The sequence below is a fragment of the Paramormyrops kingsleyae genome, chromosome 7, assembly GCF_048594095.1.
Source record: "Paramormyrops kingsleyae isolate MSU_618 chromosome 7, PKINGS_0.4, whole genome shotgun sequence".
Classification (NCBI taxonomy): domain Eukaryota; kingdom Metazoa; phylum Chordata; class Actinopteri; order Osteoglossiformes; family Mormyridae; genus Paramormyrops; species Paramormyrops kingsleyae.
In genome coordinates, this window is record NC_132803.1 from 22,785,508 (window position 1) to 22,796,037 (window position 10,530).

General features: G+C 40.0%; 1 protein-coding gene across 1 annotated transcript; it reads right to left on the reverse strand.

Moving 5' to 3' along the window:
* Nucleotides 1-1,238: 1,238 nt before the first annotated feature.
* ptges (prostaglandin E synthase) lies at nucleotides 1,239-4,258 on the reverse strand. Its single transcript, XM_023807866.2, has 3 exons — nucleotides 4,079-4,258; nucleotides 3,823-3,905; nucleotides 1,239-2,191 (listed from the first exon to the last, which is right to left on the reverse strand). Exons 1-3 carry the CDS (start codon nucleotides 4,184-4,186, stop codon nucleotides 1,942-1,944), a joined length of 441 nt encoding a protein of 146 aa, XP_023663634.1. The 5' UTR covers nucleotides 4,187-4,258; the 3' UTR covers nucleotides 1,239-1,941.
* Nucleotides 4,259-10,530: the final 6,272 nt, after the last annotated feature.

Consider the following 10,530-nt stretch of genomic DNA (forward strand, 5'->3'; position numbering starts at 1 on the left):
CATGAGACCCTCATGCATCAGTCTGCCTATACGACTGCCTGAAATCCCTGCTCACAAAATACAAGTTATGCTCCACTACCATGAAAATCCCAGTCAGTGATACACAGCTCCCACTTTGGTAACAACAGTATCACTAGCTGTGCATTTTTCAATCCCACTTTCATTGATTTTGTTCTTGAAAGAGCATTAAGTTGCATTCAATGTTTTAGGCAAAGATAGTAGATGTATACGACGGAGGTAAATCGTTTTTTTATACATACATAAAATGCTAGTCAAAATTCTAGACACTTACTGAAAATCATTTGTTTTTCAACAAGATAACAACCCTAAATACAACTCAAGGTTATATAAGTGCTGTGTTATCTTGTGAACAAGGAAAGAGATGGAGTGCAGTGACTGATGAACTGGCCCCACATTCCCCGACCTAAACCCTATTGGGCTGGTTTGGGGTGAGCTGGATCGAAGAGTAAGAGCAAGGTAGCCAATGTGTGCACAGAACTGCTCCCGGACTGTGGGAGCAGCATTCCAGGTGGAAACATCTGGAAGCTGGCTGAGAGAATGCCAAGAGTCTGCAGTGCTGTTATGGAAGCAAAAGGGGGCTGTTTTGAAGAGTCCAAAATTTGACACTGAACACATCTCTTGGCCATTGCAATTGCATTACTTCATTGCCTGAAGGCCTTTTAGTATAAGGTGAATAACAGCTGAATGAGGGACAAATGCATTAAAAGCAGTTGTGTCCAGATTTGTGACTGGTACTGCAGTAGATTCAAATAAAAGTTTGAAGTGCTCGAACATGAACTCAAATGTTACAGACCGCTATCGCTAACCGGGCTTTTAAGTATGGCTTAGGGGGACACATCCCATAATATGATTTTTGTTAGTTTTCAAAAAAACTCATTGGACCATTGCAGCTCCGTGAACATTTAGGGAAACAATAAACTGCTTGTCCAGTACAGGCACACCCCGCAGGCTGGAGCTCTGTCCCAGGGAGCACAGGTAAGGGACTCTGTGCTTGGGGTAAGAGTCACAGGTAAGGGACTCTGTGCTTGGGGTAAGAGTCCATTGTAGGGGATACACTCTCACACATAAAGACACATAAATCAGAGACACCAATGTATGTACTGTAGGTGGATGCATGGATGGATGGATGGATGGATGGATAACTTTATATACATTAACTGATGCTGTCAGCTAGAAAAAACCAATAACAACAGAAAGTTACACTAATAACAGACAAATACTTATGAATGCATATTTAATACGAATGTGGATGGCTCTATTTTACCAGTACCACATTGTGATCTCAGTATAAAACTACATGCACAATACGACGTGCTATTATCCGTGCTACGACTGTTACGCAAAACATGCACTAGTCTAAGTGACAGCCTGTTCAACTGAGCATCCATGGATAGCAGCATCTTGCTACAACATTGCTATAATTTTACAGCATGTTCAGAAAATACTCAGTCATGCAAAATATTTTTTGAAATAACCCTTTTCATAGAATGGCTCCCGTTGCTGATACACTGCACTGCATTTTCCTGACGGAGTGACTACAGCACTTCTATGAGTAAAAGACTGCCTGGTAAATGACAGTTTTAGTCACGGTAATTTTTCCTGCTTTCTGTGGAAAACATTTCTAGAAATGAGAAAGCAAAACATATATCATCAGAGGTAAAAAAAAACAAAACACACACACACATTTAGTAATGATAACAGCCTTCATGAAAAACACTTTTGGTCACAAATAAAAAAAAGACCACATTCTTAAATATTGCCATCATCTGCGACATTACATACATTATGCATAGTATCTGCACTTTAAGTGTTCCAAGGTACATTAAAGCAGCCGCAAGCTATATATCCCTTGGTCCTCACAGCTGACGTCATCATTTTGAAGGCAACAGTGTCTTTGAAGCCACGCCAGGCTGAGAACAATCACCAGTGGGAGGCTACAGCAAAGAGGATCTGCAGAAGCATGGAGAGGCACGGCACCTGGCCGATGACGTAGGCCACGGAGCGAGTAGGAGCCTTCAGCTGGCAGAGGTACGCCACGCTGTGAACGATTCGGCAGAGGAAGAACACCAAAAAGTGGAGGCGTGCGACAGACAGCGTGGGCTCCGTCAAGGAATAAATGGCGCCTAAGAAAAAGAAGGGAAATATGTTCTCCATATCATTTTGATGAGCCCTGCAACAGAAAGACAAAGAAAACAAGGAAATTGAGCCTTTGTCCTCTTTTTGCACCATTGCAAAAGTGGCCACTCTACAGTGAAAGTGTTGGCCAAGTAGTAACTGAACTTTTGTTCTAAGTTCCAGCTGCGAATAAACATCTAAGTTTTGTTGTTTTTTTTTTGTTGAACATAAACATGACATTCAAGACATTTAAAAAAAAGAATAGCTGTATGCATAAATTGAACTGCCGGACTAAACATACTAGAAATCTCCTTGCAAAAAATATATGATTCACAGACAATTTGAGGTTAATTCGCTCTCATTTTGACTCACGTCATTTAATCATAATGAAAATGTGAAATTCTGCATCACTTCTCAGCAATGATGGCCCCTGCCTAAGCTCAGACTGAGATGTGGCCAAACTCTACCCCAAAGGGGCACAAACACCCCTGATTCATGGTCATCATCCCAAGATCAGAAAAACAGCTGGTATTATGCAATGCTGCATATTTTCACTTGTGCATAAGACATCTCATCTTTCAGTTAAATACTTCCTCACTTTCACTTCCTATTCTGACATTTTGGTACTAATAGCAAAGGTTTATAGGACAGAAGACCAACACCATTTTTGATAACAGTTGCTAGACAGTAAGTGCTTTAATGTTTTTTTTCTTGAATTACCTCATTATACTCTCGAGGTATTTGTTTTCTTTTCTTGAGAAGAATGGAAAGTATTGCTGTATTTAAAAGTAGTTCACGATACTGTGATGTAATTTCACCAATCCAATAAACCAACAATTTCTAAAGCATACAAACACTGTTATGCCGTGGTCCACTTCCTTACTGATAAGCAAGGGTATCGCTAAGGCTGCAGCCCCTAAAATATTCTTTGCCCCGCCCCAGTAATTGTACACTACCTTAAATAGTGTACTCATTCGTTTTCATTAAAATGAGAGGCCCAGTAAAGGATTACCCCTCCCCCACGAATCCCTAGCGACGGTCCTGCTACTAAAGGAAACAACTGGTTCTGAAACCCGATTACTTACGGGGAGGCAAGAGGAGAGCAGAGATTGTGTCATAAAATTCTGGCTGAGAACAACAATACGGTTAGTCATTTAATGACACCACGCAACTAATTTCCTGTTGCAAAATGCGCTTTCTTTAGACATAATTATGGTCTTTCATTTTTGTTTTATTTTCAAAAACATTTTTAAGCAAGGAGCTCATTGTCTTTAAACGAATAAGGATTTTGCATAATTATACAGATACCGCTTAGCCTCCTGAGATTATTAATGGATATTAGTACTGTAAGAAAACGCCGGTATTGCAGGCAAAACTAATCCCGCGGAGTTGGACGGCTTGGTTTTTCATACCATAAATCCAAGTACTGTACAAGGACCCCACACCGGAAAAAGACAGCTACTCTACTTTTAAAGATACTGGAAATAATTTATCGACATGCCCCAACACGTAAGAAGCGTTCTTTGAAATATAATTAACAGTTAATTTGGTATTAAAACCGACACCAAAATCGAATAAACGAATGTTAATCATTTTAATGCTAAAAGTATGTCGTGTGTTGAACGACCCTAATCATGTCGTGGACACTTATTCATTGTAATAATAGCCAAAATAGGACAGGCTGACCTCCTGCAGCGCTCCACGTAGGGGTCCTCTCTGTGGTACTGTACTCCTCCGTGCCGCAACGCATCTTCGGGATTAGCGAACGCCTTTTAAATCACAGTATACAGAGCGCGTCAGTACAAATAAACACATAAAACATACCAACGTGTCGAAGAGGCACGTATTCATAAGGCAACTGCAATCCTACTTCAAAGTCACAAAAGATATGTGCAAATTATAAGCCCGTTTAAGGATTCCGTTTTTCAGAACAAATACTCACCTTTTTTCGCAGCCTGACTTGCCCCGTGATAACTGCGATGACGTACATTTTGAAAATAAGTAGTACGCTATAGAAAGCGAAAGAGGCGAAGACTTTATTATCCAGCATGGCTCGCTGCGGCTCGCGCACTCCGAGTCAGGGCGACGACTGAGCGCGAGCCTCCCTCGCTTGTTTATAACTCCCGGTGGAAGCGCATGGCTTCTTTTCGTGTTTCATCACAGCTGATGCAAGGCGGCCAAAGAAATGCTGTCTTCATGAATAATACTCTATAAGTATCCATTTTTATGTTAAAAACTGTATTTGTATCAACGTTATTCTGTGACATCTTTCATGCTAGATATGAAAATAGTTTCTCATTTTGATTTTTTTTTTTGGGAAGGGGCAAACTTTGCCTATAAGTTGAATTGCCTCAGACTGATTTGATTTTTATTGATTAGCATTCACATTCAAATATCTGAATGAATACAAAATAAAAATTACCACAAAGCAAAAACACAGGACAAAGCTAATCAAAAGGTATTGGCTGAAGCATATGCTTATTTCGCCAACCTCTTTCTATATATAGATAAACCTATGGCCCAGGGCATGGGCGTCGCCACCATTAAATCTGAGGGGGACATGTCCCCCTCACATTTCATAATTATTCATTTGGACCCCCCCCCCCCCCCCCCCGCATTTAACATAAAATATTAGTTTTATGCCAGTGTGCCCCCCTACATTCAAAATGCTTTTGACGCCCCTGGCCCAGGGAATTATCCATTATCCATTAGGGAGACATGTATCATCCCAACTGATTGGAAAACAGGATTTTTGGTCCCTGTCTGGAAAGGGAAGTGTGATCGCCTGGATTGTGGGATAAGACTGGTCTCAGTGCCGGGTTAGGTCCTTGCTAGGATCCGTGATTACATGCTCGCCTGTCAGTGACAGGAGCAGTCTACCATCAACCACATGCTGGAACTGAAGGGGTTCTTATCAAGCACAAGTATGAATATCAGCAGAGGTTCTTTGCAGGCTTTGCCGATTTTCATAAAACGTTTGACTCAGTTGATTGAGTTGCCCTGTGGGACATCCTGAGAATCCAATAGAGTCTGTTGAACAGACTCTATTGGTAGATAGGCCTAAGTTCTGTTTGGTTGTGGTTTATTTCAGGTAAATTCTCCTGTTTTTGGTTTATAAATATCACAATAATACATATAAGGATGGGTCACACCCTGAACAGGATGTAAGTCATCTGACTTTTAACTTATTTCATAAGCATGCATTATTATTTATTACTTTATTATGATATATGAACGTTCACCAAAGCACTTGTTGACAAATGGATAAATGAAGGGTATTGAGTAGGCAGCTGAAGATAAACGATAAGCATCAAAGAAGGCTGTATGTTTTCACATTCACTGAGAAAACTGCAAACATATACTTTTACTATTTACTAAGACAGGAACTCCGCTTCAGGGAAAGAGATATGCATTTTTTTAATCCACAAAAACAGTTTCAGTGGTATGTGGCCCTAACCCCGAAAATGCCCCTAAACCCAAAAAAATGCCTGAGAGGTGCCAGAAAATAGCTAATGCTGCACTCTGAACCCAAACTTTGCTCTCATCTGCCTGCTTGGATTTGGTTGTACTTGCTACCAGTTCAATGACAATGAAGTTGCTCTGTTTCATCTCTTGCAACTTCACCCGCTTAAAACATAGAAAATGAAGAACTTCAGGGACTTTTCAAATTGGGTATAATATCTACCATACTTAATGTATCAGTAACTACATAATGTCTTCCAGCATTTTTTTACATGTTCATTTTTTTGAACATGAATATAAAATGTGGATAAAATGCAGTTTGATTATTCTTACTGTTTCGTTTGAATTGGATTTCGTATGTATTATAATGATACCTTTGACTTGGAGTGAATGCAGTTTTGCAGCCGTGGGTCTTTGCAGTATAACAGCAGACAGAGAGATATTTTTTTTCCTACCATTTCCTGATCTCATGTGAGTGCCATTAATCTCACCACAATGCGAAATGACTCAGAAGATCTACTTATTTACACTGCTCTATCTCCTCACTTTCACAAGATCTACCATTTCAAAACCAGCAAACAAAACTTACACTGCCCGGCCAAAAAAAAAGACACCATTGAATTAGCTTTGATTATGGTGCTCATTTGTCATGGTATTGTTTCCACAAGTTTATACAACATCTCACCAGATTTGCATTAATTTCTCATCGAGTTCCTGTATTGACTGTAGTGAGTTGAACCACTCCATGAAGACCCCTTCAGCACATCCCAAAGACCTTCAATGAGGTTAAGGTCACAACTCTGTGGTTACCAAGTCATGCATGAAAATGGTTCCTCATGCTCCCTGAACCACTCTATGACAATTCGAACCCAATGAATCTTGGCATTCTTTTCCTGGAATATGCCCAGGCCAACAGGGAAGAAAAAAATCCATTTATGATGGATGGAGGTGTAAGCTGGCCATTCAGTAGATTCAGGTACTCAGCTGACTTCACTTTATTGCTGCATAACATTGCTGAGCTGTAATAATGATCCAGTCATTGGCTCTTAAGTATTTGCTGATATAAATTCAAATGGCAACTTTTTTTTGGCCGAGCAGTGTATTTTGCAATGCTGTGTTAATTTTATATATATTTTTTTATCAGTTTCTCGCTGATAAAGATGCAGCCATGGAAGATAATTCAACTGAAAGAGAGTTATCCCATCACCTGATTTTAAATAGCGTATTATAAGAGTGATAAGAGTGAATACAACCAAGCTGAAATCTGTCTGCATGTCTTTGGCAGAAATCATCATCAGCATCACATCTCCTGCACCTGAGATGCCATTTTACACAACAGGATACACATTTAAATCCATGTGTTACAGACTTTTGTGCTCATTTATGGAACCACACCCAGGAAGGATGTCTCATACATACCATAATACATATAATACACAAAGACTAGCACAATAATCTCTGTGTTTAGTTACATGCTTGTAACTACATTTTGACATATAAAATTTACCTCATTCTGCAGCATTCTTGTTGACCACAGACAACCATTTTGCCCCCAGATATTTCATAAGGGCAAGAGGAGAGATCAGTCAGCAGAGCAGTAACCTCTAAAAATCAGCAAAAGAGATAAATATTTACTTTTTGAATGACTGTTGAAGAACTGATGTAGAACAGATCCTGAAACATTCTTTGTTGTAGATTTTTAGATGAATCTGCACGTTAACGCCCACGAGAGCCAAAGTGCCTTGGAAGGTTACCGTCGTCTCACAACCTTACTGGCTGTTTAGGTGATACTGTTCATAGGATTTTTTATGATTTAGTTTCTCTAAAAATTATTACCTGCCAGGAATTAGAAATAACATTTCTCTGGTGGTTATGTAGTGTTTATGAAGGAGAGTACAGTGCTGGGTGATTGTAACCTGAAAGTGTAAGAAAGGTGCTGTGGACAGAAGAGAATTAAAAAATAAAAAAGCTCAGAAGAAGGTAAAAAGTGAAAAATCACTTTATGAGAAAAAATATTAAACAAAATAGTAGCAGCATTCTTACCCCCCACTGGGTTCTGACTCATACGCCCTGCCCAGCCCTGCCCCGCGGCCTATTACCCTCCCCGTCTCTCTCTCTCTCTCTCTCTCTCTCTCTCTCTCTCAAATTGATCTAGCCACCCTATTTATCCAAGATCTAATCAAGGCCAGCTGGGTTTTGCTAAATTCATTAAAGACACTTGTTTGCATTACATTGCCTGATGATTTTTCACTATGGCAACTAAAAGTCTTGGAGGCCCAACAGAGCAAACAGTCGACTTTCTTTTGGCCCGGGATACTGAAATATAAAGGCATTCAGTCTCAGACATCATCTCCATTTAGGCTCAGGATTAATAATCCAACATTTATAATTGGAAGAACCCCAACATTGGAAATAGTCATTGGCTGTAATTAGTGCTGGGCAATATAAACCATATATCAACTATCGATAAGAAAATGAGAAACTTTGATAAACTGTCAATAAGGAGCATTGGTTAGCACACATCACAGAAACAAACACAATTCTAACCAATCATACAGTAGTCCTTTAAAAATAGACAGTCTACACCCAACAAACACAGCGCAGTTGATTGAGTTAGCTGAGCACATCACATTCCACTGTTTGGGTAATATCAAGGAGAGATGAGTATACTGTACACTCCAAGGAGACATTGGTGTGGGTGAAGAAAGAGACAGTTCAGCAGCCACAACATCATTTTAACACGGAGATACGGATAAATAAATGCGAAAGACGTCAGTGGTGTGGCAGCACTTTGGCAAATTAAAGTCCAACATACTGTTGCTGTGTATCGTGAATTCTGCCAAAAACCTGTGCCAACTAAAACTGGAAATACTACAAACTTACAGGGGTTGGACAATGAAACTGAAACACCTGGTTTTAGACCTCAGTTATTTGCAGTTATTTCTGCAGCCAATTCACCATCCATTCATCTTGAGGATAACAGATACAAGTCCTGCACACACAGTGGGCAGAGGAATTGCGCCATTCCTCCTACAGGACAGTGCACAGTGAGGGGTCTCATTTATAACTGTTGCATACTCAGCAAACTGGATCTGAAAGTGGCGTACGCAACTTCCCATGCAAACGTTGCGATCTATAGAAACAAACTTGGCTACAGAATGTGCGTATCCATACGGAAAATCTGACCCATGCATATGAACATTTTAGAGAAAATTGGTGACCCAGGTGGAGGTGATGAATTGAAGCCAGATTGTAGGAAAGAATGTGACTGGCACCATCACACATATATGCCTTGTGCTTGTGAGTCATAATGCGTACATTTAATTTCACCTCACAGCACACATCACACATACACCTACTTTATCATAGGTTTTATTTGTGATAGTGAGCCATAATTATTCCAAAAGGACTTCTCAATTGTAAAATATACAAGCCAACTCAAATGTTACATCAAACTACACTAGTAATATTGTTGGCACAGCAGCTGTTGAATTGTGAATATATTAGTGAAGGACATGACTGGATTATCACGATCATTTGGACAAAGTGAGGAGCAATCAGTCAGATTGCTGGAAACGTATAAATACTGAGGACAAACACATGCGTGATGCCACTCGCTGCACTTATTTCTGTTTGTCACCACACTGCTGTGACCACCAAACAAAATGGTCTGTTTTAGTCTCCACCTCACCCACAAGCACCTCCATTTCTGTTTTAGAAATGTTTTTCTTGCAGGTCAAATTGGTTGCCATAAAAATTAAACATTTATCTGACCTAGTGTGTGTATCAGTATTCATGAGGTGTTTTGCATTGACCCTTTATGGCTTAAATGCAGGCATGCAGAGGGCGGAATATGAGGTGGATCCATGATTTACAAAGTGAACATTGCTCGCAAGTGTGCGCACGCATGGTTTTATAAATCTGACCTTTTTTATTAACACACGTCATTTTCGGCTTTTGTGCGTAAATGCACTTTCAGTATGAGTCCTGCACATGGTATCATAAATCTGACTTTTTTTTGGGTACCGTTGCTCTCAATACACCACAAAGACTTGTCCTGGTCACAGATGCACCAGCAGGATGCACACCAATAATCTGTCCTCTTTTGAACTCTGATATGTCTCCCATTACCTTGTGTGGATTGCAGTATTTTATGCGCAGCTGTGTATTCCTCTGCTAATTCATCCGTCACACTCTGCTCTTGCTGCTGGAATGTGGAGTCGGAGACTGGCCACCAGGCCAATGTTTCAGTTTCATTGTCTAACTCCTTTAGTATGAAGTATGGTGATAGAGGATAACATTCAGATTGCAAGCATTTACCATCACAGGCACCAGCAACTAGGGTTTCCAGTGTCAATCTGAAGAAATACAGGACAAATCACATGCTGGATTGAATCAAAACAGGGCACAGCATTTTATTTCTCAATACTGGATGGCAGTTCAGCTCAGCTATGATTATTGTGGGACTGATTCAATGCATTGGTAATCTTTAATCAATTGTTTGATTGTTTTTATAAACTAAATTCAAACTTTTTTTTTACCTTAACTGGAACAAATATCACATTACCATGGGAACTTAATTACACACTACTGGTGGAATACAAAGAAAGTAGAATCTCATAACGTTCATTTTATTGTCATTATTAAACAGGCAGACCACGCCAGTGTGAGGTCATCAAAAGTACAGTAAAAATTCAAACACAGTGACAGAAGAGGCTTCTGATTGGGGTGTGATAGGGGTGGGTTAGCAGTGGTAAAACTTACTGAACTTGCATATTAGCAGAATGATGTGACGTTATTTTTTATTCTGTGGAAAACGAAAGATCGAGCTGCCGCCGGATTCAATACAGAACTATTAACATTGTGGGCTGGTACATTGAGACCTCAAGTGGCGAATGAGCCAATGAAATCCCTCACCCTCCACTACAGAAA